Source organism: Rhinopithecus roxellana, chromosome 17, assembly GCF_007565055.1.
Source record: "Rhinopithecus roxellana isolate Shanxi Qingling chromosome 17, ASM756505v1, whole genome shotgun sequence".
In the NCBI taxonomy this organism is placed as follows: Eukaryota; Metazoa; Chordata; class Mammalia; order Primates; family Cercopithecidae; genus Rhinopithecus; species Rhinopithecus roxellana.
This window is the reverse complement of record NC_044565.1, coordinates 2,030,459-2,046,968: the sequence shown is the minus strand read 5'-3', so window position 1 is coordinate 2,046,968 and position 16,510 is coordinate 2,030,459. Positions and strand designations below refer to the sequence as shown.

The 16,510-nt window shown below is 36.3% G+C and overlaps 1 protein-coding gene across 3 annotated transcripts in view; it reads left to right on the top strand.

Moving 5' to 3' along the window:
- NPHP1 (nephrocystin 1) overlaps nucleotides 1-16,510 on the top strand; it is a 70,176-nt gene that overhangs the window by 15,173 nt on the left and 38,493 nt on the right. For all 3 annotated transcript variants that reach the window (XM_010353233.2, XM_010353232.2, XM_030921657.1), the window contains exons 3-7: nucleotides 1,057-1,117; nucleotides 2,196-2,320; nucleotides 10,970-11,162; nucleotides 12,707-12,808; nucleotides 16,112-16,218. In XM_010353233.2, coding sequence (XP_010351535.1) covers nucleotides 1,057-1,117; nucleotides 2,196-2,320; nucleotides 10,970-11,162; nucleotides 12,707-12,808; nucleotides 16,112-16,218 — 588 coding nt within the window. The remainder of the gene's footprint in view (nucleotides 1-1,056; nucleotides 1,118-2,195; nucleotides 2,321-10,969; nucleotides 11,163-12,706; nucleotides 12,809-16,111; nucleotides 16,219-16,510) is intronic.

Below are 16,510 nucleotides of genomic sequence, written 5' to 3'. Positions count from 1 at the left end.
TTGGTTGGGGATGGGGGTTCCTTTGGCACCATGCCACTCCCGGGTTGGCTGTTGTTCCCCTTCTTCCCTGGCTTTTCTGCAGTCTCATGGGTCAAGTTGTTTGCCCTGTCAGTCCCAATGTGAGGACCTGGATATTTCAGTTGAAGGTGCTGAATTCACTTGCCTCTCTTCATTCCTCTCAGTGAGTGCCACAGACCACAGCTGCTTCTAATCGACCATCTTGGATCAACGTTGTTATTCCCTTTTTCACGCTTATTTCATTTCACTCACATCTATAAGCAAAAAAAAAAAAAAAAAAAAAAAAAGACTCTAACGGCATAAAAAGGTGACTTTTGTAGGTTATTGTTTGGTAAAGCATTTGATTTTAAAAAAATATCATGAGCTATAGCTCATAGCCCATATTTGGTCATTTTTTGTACTTTTCATTTGGGTATCTAAGACTTAATGCTGAATTGAAGCATCTATAGGATAAATAAAACTCTGGACCTGTCTGGACAAGCCAAGCTCAAAGCAGGCATGTGCTGTAGTGGCCTCCAATAGGCCAACTGTGGAATCCTAAGCTGCCTTCATATTGTTGCTGTACCGTTGAGCAGCTATGTGGACTTGGACACTTTTTAGAACTTCACTTTCTTTAAGTGGAGTGAGGGTTGTTATGAGGCTTAAATGAGGTAATGCTTGTAAACTGCTTAACATGGTTGGCACACAATAAACTTTAGTTTTGTCTCTGAGGCTAGTTCCTAGGTTTATGGAGTTGTAGAGCTGGAGAAGCATTTTAAAGTCCAGCGTTCTTCCTTATTTTAGAGAGAGGAAACTGATGCCCAGAGACACTGAAGGTTTCTGAAGCTTGGTTATCATGTCTGTGTGTGTTACAGCTTGGCTATGAGGATCATCTGAGCTCATAGGTGGAAAAGCGTTTATATGTCAGTTTTGTAGCATTGTTCATACAGTGGCTAATTGCATTGCCTGCTCAACGACTGAATTATTTTATAAAATAGCTTTCTGGTTCTGACAATAGAAAAATCAATATATTTTCTTTTTTTTTTTTTTTAAATTTAGATGTATCCAGTTAAAGCAGGCAATAGATGAAAATAAAAATGCTCTTCAAAAATTAAGCAAAGTAAGTATTGAGGTTAATCATAGTATTAAAACATCTCTTCTTATACAAGTATTTTTATTCAGTGGGAGTTAATTCAAACTGGTAGGTTCCTGGGTTTACATTAGCAGTGTAGTCTAACTGCAGCCAGTGCTGGCTTGCCAAACAGGGTTGCTAAGTCTGTGCTTGGGAGCAAAGCAAAATCCAAGGCTCCAACTACCGAAGAATGTTCAGCTTTGATGAACTCACCTGCTATTAAGGATTCAGACAATCCTGGAAGGAACTATTTTTATTTTTGCATTTTGTGAGTTGTTTGTTTTACATTTTAGAATTGTTATTATTTTAATTTCTTCATGGGGAAATAATGCATAGTCTGGCCCTGAGGGTAAGTGGTAAAGAAGCTTCTTGTATCAAATGGCAACTCTGATATCAATGTCTCTGCAAAAATAGGAGGAACAGGAATTTAACCTTGACAATCCCTTCAGGATTTTTTTTTTTCTTTGCATGAGCCTTGGCTACCCCTACATGTCCAGGTCCGGAGACTAATGGAGCTTTTAAAGTAGAAGGCACCTGAAAGTCAGCTCTCCAGCTGTATATTACTTCCCTTTATTGCATCTGAGATATGTGGTCACTGAAGAGCTCATCCAGATTTCTCTAGTGGCACAAAACTTTTCAACTTAGGCTGTTTGAAAACCTAATTATTCCTGTTTTACAGGTGAGGAAATTGAAGCTCTCAGTGGTGAAGCAGCCATGCCTCTTCTGTCAATAAGTGGCAGAACTTGGGATTGGTGCTGTCTTATTGACCCTAAAGCCAGTCTTCTGTCAGAACATATCTCTTACTGACTATGGAAGGTCTATAACACTTAGCAAGAAAATAAAACAAAAACCTAAAACAAGTGGTATAATTTTATTTTTTCATTTGGTTTGCATTCCAACACAATCGCCTGTTTCTTTTAAATCTAATTTATTTCCCTAAGATAGGTGTAATGTCACACTGATATTTACTTGTTTTTATAGCACTTATTGGAATTTTTTGTTGTTCTTTTGAAATTAGGAAATTGCAATTAATTTTTCAGTGAAACTGACCTATATTCTCTCATAGGCTGATGAATCTGCACCTGTTGCAAACTATAACCAGAGAAAAGAAGAGGAGCATACTCTTTTGGACAAGCTTACCCAACAACTGCAGGGCCTTGCTGTGACAATAAGTAGAAAAAATATAACCGAGTATGCTTCCTTTCTATCTTTCTTTTTTCTTTTTTAAGATATGTCACCAATAGCTTTAATGTTTAACTCAAAGACATATAACAGTAGAGATGTAAACAAATGACACTAACAATAGAATCAGTCAACATTTATTTATTGTCTATAATAGAAGGTGTTAGATCCCATGAGAGATAGAAAGAAGTGTAAGTCATAGTCTCTGCCCTCAGGCAATTTATAATTTAGTTAAGGAAATAAAACAGAGATCTGAAAAACTAAATGAACAAATGTTAGAAAATAAAGATGATATATTTAATGTCAATGTTGATGTGTAAAAGGGAAATGATTTGGAATGTCTACTTGCATTGTTCTCCCTTTCATAAACATTCTTTAAAAATTTGAAGCAAAGACTGAGTGTGGTGGCTCATACCTGTAATCCCAGCATTTTGGAAGGCTGAGACAGGAGGATCACTTGAGGCCAGGACTTCAGGACCAGCCTGGACAATATAGTGGACCCCATCTCTACAAAAAACCCCAAATTAGTCATGCTTGGTGGCACGTACCTATAGTCCCAGCTACTTGGAAGGCTGAGGCAAGGAGGATTGCTTGAGCCCAGAAGTTCCAGGCTGCAGTGAGCTATGATCACTTCAGTGCACTCCAGCCTAGGCAACGGAGTAAGACACTGTCTCTATTAAAAAAAAAAAAAAAATTGAAGCAGGGGCATGCATTGTTTTTCTGCCAGAGTGTATGTTAATAATAGCTTCTAAAAGTTGTAAAGAAGACTTACATATACAAGTTGAGTATTCCTTATCGGAAATGCTTGGGATCAGAAGTATCTTTAATTTTGGATTGTTTTGGATTTTGGAATACTTGCATTGTACTTATTGATTGAGCATCCCTAATCTGGAAATCTACATTTTGAAAGGCTCCAATCAGCATTTCCTTTGAGTGTTATTTTGACGCTCCAAAAGTTTCAGATTTGGGAGTCTTTTGGATTTTGGATTTTCAGATTAGGAATACCAACCTGTATGAACAAACCCAATTTGTGGGAAGCAAAAGAAAAAAACCAGTTATTCAGACTCTTTCAGTGTTGTTCTCCAACCTTTATACTGTACCTGGGGAAAAAATGCTGAAGGTGGTAGATACGAGGATCTAGAATTTCCACCGATTCTTAGTACTGAGAATGGCAGAGTAGTTGGTATTGGACTTACTTTCCCACCATAAATGACTATAAATATAAAATATACAAAGTATTGGTTTGAAGCCATTGAGCCTCTACCAAGCAGGGTTGATATTCTTGATATACGGAGACACATGAAGCGAATCCTACGTTCACCTAGACTTTTTCCCTGGGAATAATTTATGGGCTGTGGTGGAGGAAGGTAGATTCCAAGCAGGGAATAGTAGTCTTACTCGACTGAGGAGACAGAGATCACACTTTGGAGCTGCCCAGTTCACTGGGAGTTGTGGAGCAAGGTGCCATAGAGAGGAGGGAACTGCAGAGAAACAACTCCAGCAATCTGAAAGGTCTCCTGTGCTGTCTAAGGGCATGATGCCTGCGAGGCCTGGCGGAAAGTACCTGCTGGGAGACTGAGAGTTTAATGGATTCTGGAAATCATATGGTCCTGAAAAAACATTGGAGTTTGTACCTAGCTCTAGTAAAGAGACTTGGGAAAGGCTTCAGGCATTAGATAGAGATCACAGAAGGCCCAGGCCTTAGGAGTAAAGAAAACACCCTGAGAGTAACAACCATGATCTAGGAATAAAGACAAAGCTGAAGTAGGTCTTCTGTGAAGGAGCCTAAAAGCAGACCTTATCAGGAACAAGATAATTTAACTGTGTAACATTAAATGAATTTAAAATTTCTTAGAGGAATCTAACATAATCCAAAGTCTGTAAGTGTATCTTGTAATGTGTCCATCACAGTAACCAGTAATAAAAAAATTAGAAATGCAAAAAAAGCAGGGGAAAATACATGATCAATAAGTGACAAGTGATAAGATGGTCAATAAAAACAGACCCAGATATGATCGAGATACAGAGTTAGTTGACAAGGACCTCTAAATAATATGATTAATGCAGTAAAGAAAATAGAAGAAAAGATGAATGATATGGGAAATGGGTGTATTTTAAGAGAATTCAAGTAGAGAAAAATCAAATGAACATTCTATAACTAAAAAATACAATTGATAAACTAATGGCTGAGAACTTCCAAAATCTGACTCAATGTATAGACTCAAAAATCTGGGAAATGTATTAAAATCAAGAGAATAAATAATCAGTAGCTCAGAGATGTGAGAATTAGCAAATAAGAACCATAAAACAGCAATTTTTAATATGTTAAATAATTTATAGGAAAAGATAGATAAGATGAATAGAGTGGAATCTTAAGCAGATAAATGGAAACTAATCAAGACCAAATGAAAATTCTGGAGCTAAAAAAATACAATATATGAAATAAGTTTGCTGGGTGGTTTAACAGAAGATTGGATACAACAGAAGAAGGAAGGGATCAGTGAACCCAAAGACAGCTTAAAACTTTTTCAAACTGATACACAAAAATAAAAATGCAAAGGACAAAACAGAATGTAAGAGAGAGGTGAGACACTTAAAAGTTATAACAGGTTTGTAATTCAAGTCTCAATGAAGCACAAGAAATATTTAAAGAGATAGTGACTGAAAACATTTTAAAATTATGATCTAAGAGAGATATCAATCCACTGATCCAAGAATCTCAGGGAACCCCAAACAGAATCAATATAACGAAACCCACACACAGGTACCTCATAGCCAGACTACTGAAAAACCAACGATAAATAGAAAATCTTAAAACCTGCCAAGGGAAAAAAGGAAACATTTAGAGACAAATGACAGAATCAGAGTTGACATCTTATGAGAAAAAATACAGGTCAGAAAACAATGCAGTAACATCTTGAAAACATTGAAAGAAGAAACTATCAACTCAGAATTCTGTATCCAGCAAAAGTATAAAAACTTAAAGTGAAATAAAGACATTTTCAGGCAAACAAAAGCTGAGAAAATTTGTCAACTGATCTGAAGTATAAGAAATGTTGAAGGAAGTTCTTCCAGCTAGCAGACAATGAACCCATATGGAAATTTGGATCTTCAAAAAGGATTGAAGAAGATGGGTATGTAGGTATATATAAAAGCCTGTTTTTTTCTTTTCTACATGCCTTTAAAAGACACTCGATTATGTAAAGCAGAAGATATATTTGGGGATTTAAAATATCCAGTCGATTCTCATTATTTGCAGTAGCTATGTTGTGTAAAGTTGCCGTGAACACTTGATTAGTAAATACTAAACCATTCCTCCTGGGAAAATACAGACTTAAGACTCCTGTGAGCCTCTGGTCACAATGTTTTTGTCAACTGAGTAACATACAACCTTGTGTTACTGTTTAAAGACATCTTATTTCATATATTTTATTGATTCATTAACATTGAATTTACACCAATGGCACTGTCACTCATGCATGAACAAGTCTTATCTAACACACTTATTTTCTCCAGAAGGTACATTATAGCCTTCTTGTGCTTAGGAATACCGCACGGCTATTCAGCGCTATGTTTTGGAGCCATGTTAAACAACAAAATCACACACAAGAGAGAAAGAAAGAAAGAGAAAGAGAGAAGGAGAGAGAGAAAGAAAGAGAAAGAAAGAAAGAAGGAAAGAAGGAAAGAAAGAAAGAAAGAAAGAAAGAAAGAAAGAAAGAAAGAAAGAAAGAAAGAAAGAAAGAAAGAAAGAAAAAGAAAGAAAGAGAAAGAAAACCACCACAAAAGTGCAAAACGTGTGGCACTACAGAGACTGCAAAAAAGGATACTTTCCTGTATGAGAGCTGAAAAAAAAAAGGCAGGTGTCACCATGTTCGACTTCAGTTGGGAATCTGTATGTCAGACAACTCAGTTTTTTTGCCGCTTTGTGTATGTCCACAAATGACCACAAAAGCACTGCAAATGTTATTTGGGAGTTTACAAATAAAGTTTAGTGAGCCAATGAATTCACAAATACAGAATCTGCATGTTACAAGGACTGACTATATGTAGAAGGAAAATGTGACAGTAGCACAGCATAGCACAAAGGCTGGCAGGTCAATGGAATTATATTATTTATCTTAAAGTTGTTTTATCTTTGGTGAAATGTGATATTTCAATTAGACTGATAAGTTAGGGATGCATATTGTAATACCTAAAACAATCAGTAACAAAATAATACAAAGAAGAGTGTAGTTAGTAAAACAACACAATAAAATGGAATTCTGAAAGTGATTTGATTAACCCAAAAAAGGCAAGAAAGGAGAAATAAAAAAAAAACAGATGAGATAAATAGAAACCAAATACTAACGTGGTTTCAATGCAGCCATTTGGATAGTTACATTAAATATAAATGGAGTAACACTTCAGTTACAACAAAGATTGTCAGATTGAATTTTTTTTAACCTATATATATGCTATTTAGAAGAGATACACTTTAGTATACCATTATAGAGAGATTGAAAGTAAAGAACTGGAAGGAGATATTCCATGTTCTATAACAAAGATATTCTTTGTTCTATAACCAAAACAAGGGTGATATGGTTACAATAATATCAGATATTTAAGGCTAAAAGGAATTTGCTATTTAAGAAAGGACATTTCATAATGATAAAAGAAAGGGTCGATTCATTCGGAAAAAAAATCTTCCTAAATGTGTATGCATTTAGTAACATGGGTTCAAATGTATAAAGCAAAAGTTGCCAGAACTAAACAGAGCTAGATAATTCACAATCCTTAATCATCTTGATCTTACATGTATAGTGAAGCCTTTCTTAATTATAGGGATATGTTCTGAGAAATGAGTCATTAAGTGATTTCATCATTGTACAGACATCATAGAATGTACTTGCACAAACCTAGAAGGTATAGGTTACCATCCACTTGGGTTATATAGTATAGCCTATTGCTCCTAGGCTGCAAACCTGTACAGCATGTTACTGTGCTGAATACTGTAGGCAATTAAATTGTAACACAATGCTGTAAATATCTGTGTATCTAAACATATCCAAAAATAGGAAATGTACAGTAAAAATATGGTATTAGATTTATGGGACCATCATTGTATATGTGGCCCATTGTTGACTGAAACATTGTTGTGCAGCACATGACTATATATGTGTAGAACACAGCACCCAAGTAGGTATTATGTAAATACATACTCTTTTCAGTGCAACTGTAACATAAACCAAAATGAACCATATTGGACATAAAGTAATTGTCACCAAATTTCAAAAGTTTGAAATTATGTAGTGTGTGTATATGTGTGTGTGTGTGTATATATATATATATATATATATATATATTTTTTCTTTGATGACTTGGAATGACATTAAAACCCAATGACAGAAAAATAATTCAAAATGACTACATGTGGCCGGGTGCAGTGGCTCATGCCTGTAATCCCAGCACTTCGGGAGGCCAAGGCAGGTGGATCATGAGGTCAACAGATAGAGACCATCTGGCCAACATGGTGAAATCCCATCTCTACTAAAAGTACAAAAATGAGCTGGGTGTGGTGGCGCACACCTGTAGTCCCAGCTATTCGGGAGGCTGAGGCAGGAGAATTGCTTGAACCCGGGAGGCAGAGATTGCAGTGAGCCAAGATCGCAGCACTGCACTCCAGCCTGGCAACAGAATGAGACACTATCTCAAAAAAAAAAAAAGAAAAATTACTACATGTTTGCAGATTGTCACACACTTCCATATAAACCGTGATTCGAAGAAAATATAACAGTGGCAATTAGAAAATATTTGGAATGATAATAAAATCACTGTGGGTTGCAAGCAGCATAGTGCTTAGAGGGAAAAATTCTATCTTTTGTTTGTTTGTTTTGGAGACAGGGTCTCTGTTACCCAGACTGGAGTATAGTGGTGCAATCTCGGCTCACTGCAACATCTACCTCCCAGGCTCTAGTGATCCTCTCCACCTCCGCCTCCCCGAGTAGCTGAGACTACAGGTGTGTGCCACCATACTTGGCTAATTTTTTAAATTTTTTGTAGAGGCAAGGTCTCACTATATTGCTCAGGCTGGTCTTGAACTCATGGGCTCGTGCAATCCTGCCACCTCGCCTCCCAAAGTTCTGGGATTGCAGGTGTGAGCCACCGCACCTGGTCAGAAATTTATATCTTTAAAGGTATAGTTTGGAAAAAAAGTTGAAAATCAATTACTAAAACATCCAACTTTAGAAGCCAGAAAAAGGACAACAAACCCAAGGAAAGCAAAAGGATGGAAATAATAAAAATAAAAGCAGGAAACAGTGAACAATAAACAGACCTACAGTAGGCAATATCAACAAAGCCAAACTGGTTCTTGGAAAATTAATTAAATAGATAAACTGCTGGCATTACTGATCAAGAAAAGAGAAAGAGAAAAAAACAAATCAATACAGATTCTACAAGCATTAAAAAGATACTATGAAGATACTATGAACAACTTATGTGAATAAGTTTTAAATTTAGATAAAATCAGTTTCTTTAAAAAGAAAATGTACTAAAATTGACACAAGACGAATAGACAATCTTAACAGTTCTACTAAAATATCTACTAAAGAAGTTGAATCTGTAATTAAAAGCCTTTCCACAGATTAAACTTTCAGGTAGCTTTACTGGTGAATTTATCGTAAACATTTAAGAAAGAAATAGTGCCAATATTACAAAATCATTCAAGAGAACAGACAAAGAAGAAACACTTTCAAATCATTGTATAAAACTTTCAATAACACAGATATCAAAACCTGACAAGAACACTAGAAAAAAATTACAAGGCCCTCATGAACAGATGCACAAACTCAGTATAAAATATTCGCAAGTAAAATCTAGAGGCATTTCAAAAGGGAATCATGACCAAGTGGAACTTGTTCCAGAATGTAAGGTTGACTTAACATTAAAAAATCAATCATTGAAATGCACTACATTAATGAAGGAGAAAAAACGTATCAAGTTCACATTATTTTTGGCAACATTTTGGAATAATTGACCCATATAAAATATGTATAAAATAACTCCTAAAGAAGGAAAGCGACACATTGAAAATCAATATGACATTTTATGGATTTTTTTATTCTTGTGGTATAAAAATGGTTGTTACATCCCTGTTTATGTTTTAGATCACTGTGGTATGAGAGTGTCCTACCATTATTTTAAACAAAGTTAAGCTAATATTCCTTTTTATTCCAGAGCAAATCTTGTATTTGACTAGTTTTATGGTTAAAAATGTTCATTTGCATTAGTCTAAGTATTGTTTTCCCATTTTAAAGACAAGCTTCTCTGATGTAAGCTTTAGGAGGGCAAAGATCTTGGTTTTGTTCATTGTTATAGCTCAAGCTCGTAGTGTCTGTCACACAGTAGGTGCCCCCCAAAATTTAAACTTTGCTGAACGTTGAGTGAATAAATAAAAGTCAGAAAGATTTAGTGACGTGCCCAAGCTAACGTTATTTTGGCATTTCTCTCTTCCTCACCCTCCTATTCACCTCCTTTCTCTTCATCCCTATGCTGTTTTCTTAGTTCATGGTGTTGTCACTTCTTACTTTCAACAACCACCCTCACCTTTAGCCCTTCTTCTAATCTGTTCCCCACATTGTAGCTTTGTCTCCTTTCTAAAGTGGGAATCATATCATGTCCTTCCGCTCCTCATTTTTAGGGACGACCTTAAAGGTAAAGCTCACCTGGGCTACATTCTGCATACTTCTTTTCAGCCTCAACTCTCACTCATTTTCCTCAAGCCTTGCCCTACCATTCATGAGCTACTTGACATTTCCTAATCTCAAGTCTCCTTTCTACTCTCCCTGTCCTTCCTTTCTACTCCCATTTTACCTGATTAATTCCATATCATCTCCCAAGACCTAATTAAAGCCTTTTCTGATTCCCATTCATGCAGCCTGGGTTAGGTGTCCCTCTTGTGTGATTGATTTCTTAGTATCCTGTGTATACCTCTACTCTAGTACCTATTACACTATTTTATAATTCTCCATTTTCTAGATTGTCTCATTGCAAGCTCCTTGAGGATGGAGAATCATGTCTGGTTTACCTTTGTGTCCACTGTGTGTCTCTCTGACACAGAAATTGACCTACAGCATCAGTGTCATCATCATAACTGACTTTTATGGAAAGCTTACTATGGGCAAGCACTGTTCTAAACAGTTTGCAAGTAGTAACTCATCTTAATCCTCATGACAACCTTAGGAGGCAGGTTTGATTATTATCTCCACTTTACCAATGAGAAATGAAGAGCTTAAAAGAAGCCTACTCAAGGTCATCCAGCAAAGAGGGAATAGAGCCAGAATTTAAATTTAGCAGAGCCTGTGCTCTAAGTACTTCATAATAATGCTTGAACAGCATTTGCTTAATGGATGAATCCAAGACTTGAATTCGAGTCTCCTGGCCTCAAGTCCAGTGATGCCCTGCCATCTCACATACCTGACTCAGCTCCCTCTCTGCCTCAGTCTCTCCAGGCACACCTTCTTAGCTAGGTGGTAGAAACTGTTCATTGTATTTTCCCTTATTTCTTTTATTTGCCAGCTCAAAATATGGGATATTCATGTACACTTAGGATTAATGCTCATAGCTGGTCTATTCTCATATATTATTTCAAGTAGTCCTACTCAGAAACACTTTTTGTAGAGTTGAGGCACCTACTGAACAAGAGGAAGAAAGTGAAAGTGAAGAAAGTGAAGACAGTGGTGAGGAGGAAGAAGATGCAGAGGAGGAAGAGGAAGAGAAAGAGGAAAATGAATATCACAAACAGTCAACCAGTGAAGAATACATCGCTGTTGGAGATTTCACTGCTCAGCAAGCTGGAGATCTTACATTTAAGGTAGGTAGAATAAAACTGAAACCTAACCTAAGGATCAATGTCCATACCGAACAGAATAAGAAAACTCTGCCTGTACACCTGTATTACAGATTCTTAAAGTGAAGTTTTTTAACGTTCTATTTAAATAAGTAATAATTATGATTTACAAGCAGTAGTAATATGAGATTGTGTTACTAAAGTTACCTCCTCTAAATAGGTTTTTGAAAGTGGCTTTAATGTTGAGAATTCCTTACTTAGGGGTAAAATTTTATAATTTGTTGTTGAATGTTACATGTATAAATTCATTCAAGTGAGTTAGGCAATGTCCATAAGTGGAGGTAGAAGGGAGCACTTCCTGCCGTTTTGTAGCAGTCTTTCCTGTTAGCTTAGATAGGAGAGGGGCTTGCGTCCATACTCGCTTGGCCTGGGCATAAATAAGTGGCAGGTGGGACAGAACAATAAAGTTGTGATTTTCAGCCTGTGTTTTTTGCTAGAGAGATGAGTCAAAGAAATTTAAGTGAATATATGAATTTTGGTTCTTATATTAAACTTCAAAGTTTAGTAACTGATTAATAATAAAACACATAAGAATATTATGTAAATAATTATATGGTTTAATTTATTGATTTTTAAAAAATTCTTCTGGAAAATGGCATCAATATTAGACAATAATGTATATTTCAAGAAAGTGTTTGCTTTTGTAGTGTCCTCAGGGGTGGAAATGCTTTTGTCTTCAGAGATATTTTATTTTTATAAATGAGCGAGTGTTATTCAAAACATATCTGGTGAATTAAGTGGGTAATTGCATTCAGTAAATACTATTTTTGCTCACATATAGGGTTTAACTTTAATGGAATTGATTTTCTTTGGGAATGTATATGCTGCTTCTGAAAGACACTTTTCCAGAGATATTACAACATTAAAAAATATCTTACAGGGCTGGGTGCGTTGGCTCAAGCCTGTAATCCCAGCACTTTGGGAGGCTGAGACGGGCGGATCACGAGGTCAGGAGAGCGAGACCATCCTGGCTAACCCAGTGAAACCCCGTCTCTACTAAAAAAAAAATACAAAAAACTAGCCGGGCGAGGTGGCGGGCACCTGTAGTCCCAGCTACTCAGGAGGCTGAGGCAGGAGAATGGCGTAAACCCGGGAGGCGGAGCTTGCAGTGAGCTGAGATCTGGCCACTGCACTCCAGCCTGGGCGACAGAGCGAGACTCTGTCTCAAAAAAAAAAAAAAAAAAAAAAAAAAAAAAAATCTTACACAGTAATCGAACTTTTGGAGTAAGTTTGGGACCTTAAAAATGATAGTGAAAAATGGTTTCCATTTGCATAAATGGTTCGAGTGTATGATAGGTAACCAAAAGGAATGATCCATTAAATGATGTCACATTTATGGTTTTAGGTGAGTTAGGCAGAATACATAGGGGTTGGGTGATAGGGAAGCTTTTGATAAATATTGGATTAAAAAAATTTTGCCTTTTTTTCAGCACTTATTTTGAATCATTGGTATTGATGTAGACTCATGATTATTGAATTTTATTTAAAATGTTTTGTTTTGCTTTAAGAAAGGGGAAATTCTCCTTGTAATTGAAAAAAAACCTGATGGTTGGTGGATAGCTAAGGATGCCAAAGGAAATGAAGGTCTCGTTCCCAGAACCTACCTAGAGGTTAGTCTTGGTTTATGCTTTCCTTTTCTAAGACTTTTTTTTTTCACTTTTAATAAAACATTTAGCTGTGTTCTTTTGTCAGTTGACTAGTGAATGACTTGAGATATAGAATTTGCTTTAATTTTGGAGGGACAGGACCTGGGAAAAACATCGTGTATTAATGGTCCTGGGGACCTGTGAAGGTCCTGGGGACCTGTGAAGTGCTCTTAGGCATTTGAGCCCTGGAGCGTGATCTCACAGTGAGGGGATGCTTTGTGGATTAATGCTGATCATATCAAATACTAGGTCTCTATTGTTTATTGTGAAACATAACCACAGTTAACTTTGTGTTAACTTCCACAAATATATGATCCCCTTACTAAAATGTGAACATACTATACACATGTGTTCGTAGCTTATATTTTCTTGTTTCATAAAATAACATGGTCATTTTCTGTGCCAAGATATGTAGATTTCTGTCTGGATCAGCACTGTCCAATAAAATTATGATGCAAACCACACGTGTAATTTAAATTTTTCAGTAGCCACATTGAGGTATCTTTTTGCTGACACCACTTCTTAAACCAAGTATGTAGTTTTTCTCTGACACCATATATGTGTTACTACATCAGTTCTTCTACACCAACCAGTGTGAGCAATTCAATTCGATTCTGATGCTAATGCCTGGAGCTAGCACAGACTCCCACAGGTTAAAGGCTCAGTCTCACAAGACTGCTGCCCACTTCCGTTGCCAGTCACAAGTCCCAGGAACCACCCATACTTCTGACTGACTGGCTATATATTCACCAGTTCCCACACCCTCACCTCAGGGGTTCAGTAATTTACTAGAATAATTCACAGAACTCAAAAAACACTTTCCTTGCATTTACCAGTTTATTATAAAGGATACAACTCAGGAACAGCCATAGAGTGAGGTATTGGTGGGGGGTGGCCGGCATGCCCTCTCTGGGCCTTCTACCTTCCCAGCACCTCGCTGTGTTCACCATCCTGGAAGCTCCTGGAACCCCATCATTTAGGGGTTTTTCTGGAGGTTTCATTAGTCGTATTAGCTAAATAATTAGCAATTGGTGATTAACTCAGTCTCCAGCTCCTCTCCCCTCTTCGAAGGTTGGAGGGTGGGGCTGAAAGTTCTAACCTCTAATACCTGGGTTGGTTTTTCTGGTAACCTGTCCCCTTCCTGAAGCTGTTTAGGTGCCCACCTAGAGTTACCTCATTAGCATAAACTCAGGAGTGACTGAAAGGGACTCCTGATGAATAAGAAAACATACTTCTATCATTCAGGAAATTCCAAGGATTTTGGGAGCTCTGTGCCGGGAACCAGTGACAAAGAACAAACACATATTTTTCATTACATACATTTTTAAAAAGTAAAAAGAAACAGGTAGAATTATTTTTAATAATATATTTTATATTATCCAGTATATCAAAAATACTATTTTGACATATAATCAATATTTTAAAATATTGAGTCATTTTGCTTTTTTAACATTAAGTTCAAAATCCAGTGTGTATTTTACATTTACAGCACTTCTCAGTTTGGACTAATTTCAAGAGCTCACTAGCTACACATGGCCAAAGGGCTATTGTATTACATAGGGCAGGTCTAGATCATCTTTTTCAATGGCGGCAAGTCTTCTAATCTCATTTAGATGGTCATTTAAGTTGTTTCCAACCTGTAATCACTATCGATTATGTTGCAAAGAACATGGGATTAGCATCCGCTGCCAGTTACAGAAAGATCCCCCAAAAAAGTAGCTTAAATAAGGTAGAAGCGTATTTCTCTCAAGCATAGAAGTGTGGAGAAAGGCAATCAAGAATTGGTTAAGATCCTATCCAGTATTTTATCCTGTTTCTGATGTGAGGCTGCTTTTCCTAGAGTTATCTCTTTAGTTTTAAGTCAGCTGCTGGATCTTTTAAGGATTCCAAGGAGCAAAAGAGGAAAGAAATCAAAAGGCATAAGCTGCTGCCTTTTGAAAAAGGTTTCTTGGAAGTTACACAGAAAATTTTCAATTGTTGCTCAATGACCAGCATTTAGTTCTCTGGCAACACTTAGCTGCAAAGAAGTCTTGGAAAATGTAGTCTTTTAACTGGATCATTGTTAAATCAGGGATTTTGTTTGAAAGAGGAGGTGGGGAATAGGTGGTAGCCAACTGGCAACTTGTATTGTCATCAAGTCTGCGTGCATCTTTGCACACTTGCCCGATTATCCCCTTAGATAAATTCCTAGATGTTCATGACTGGTTCAGAGGGTTTACACCTTTATATTTTGATTTCTTTTTCCAATTTGCCTTTTAGAAAAGTTATGCCAATTTGTACTCCCACCTCTAACAATCAGAGAGTGCTGTTTCCTCACACATTTGCCAGTGATGGCTGTTACCAGTCTTTAAAACTTTTGTCAATATGACCAACAAAAAAAGTGTCATTAGTGATTTTATGTGCATTTACTGTACTCCTAATGAGGTTAAGCATCATCTCATATGCTTTATGACCATTTGTGTATCTTCTTTGCGAATGGCCCTTTCGGTTTTCTTTATTGATACATAGTATTTTTGTATTTGTGTGAGTACTTTTTACTTGTATGGACTGGGTAATGATCAAGTCAGGGTATTTGAGATTTCCATCAACTTGAGTACTTATCATTTTTATGTGTTGGTACCTTTTCAGTTCTTTTGGATATTTTTTTCGAAGGGATTTAAAAAACTCATTGATTTCTAAGAGCTTTTATAATATTTTAATAATAAGGATATTAATCCTTAGATATTTGTGTGAGCTATTTTCTCTTTTTCCCCTCAGGATATGCTTAAGTTACGTGTTACATATTTTCTTTGTTGACTTTAGCCCATGTTTATTTCTTACGTAGCTAAATCTGTCAGTGTTTCCACTTACGATTCTGGATTTTGGTATCACGATTGGAAAGGGCTTCCCCATCTCTAGATTGTTTTCTTCTAATGCTTTTATATTTCTTTTATTTTTATCTTTACTTCTTTTCTTTTTTATTTGAGTAAATTCCATCTGGAATTTATTTTGATTAAACTCGCTGTCTATCTCAGTTCTTATTTTTTGAAATAGCAAAGTTATTAACCATGTGTTGAAAATTTATTTCCCACTGAGTTTTATCATATATACTAAATTCCCATCTATGCTCGAGGTTTTCTAAAAGTACTAATGCTCTTGTTTTTTTTTTTTTTTTAATAGAAAAGCTTGTTTTTGTTTTCACTGGAGGTTTAGGTGACAGTACTGGTATTTTTATTGGTTGTTTTTTGCATTAGTTAAAAAGCACTTCACATTTCAATGTCTTTTTAGCCGTATGGTGAAGAAGAAGAAGAAGGCCAAGAATCAGTTGAAGAGGGCAGTGAAGAAGATGTAGAGGTGGTGGATGAAACAGCAGATGGAGCAGAAGTTAAGCAAAGGTACAAAAGTGGGAAAGGATATCAAAGTAGGTTTAGGAAACATTTTATTTGTTTATTTTTACTGTTATAAATAATTCAATACTTTCTTGAAATGGAGACAACTTGTACCTGGAGAACTTTTCATACTATTGTCTGCTTAAAGATCATTATTATTTTCATTTTGTAATTATTTTTAATACATTTAGTTCTACCTTGTTTTCATCTGGGAACTGTTAGGTTTTCAAAACATACTGATGATTATAAACTGTGATTAAAGAAGTTCCCCAATTGAGTGAATAGGCATAACCTGACC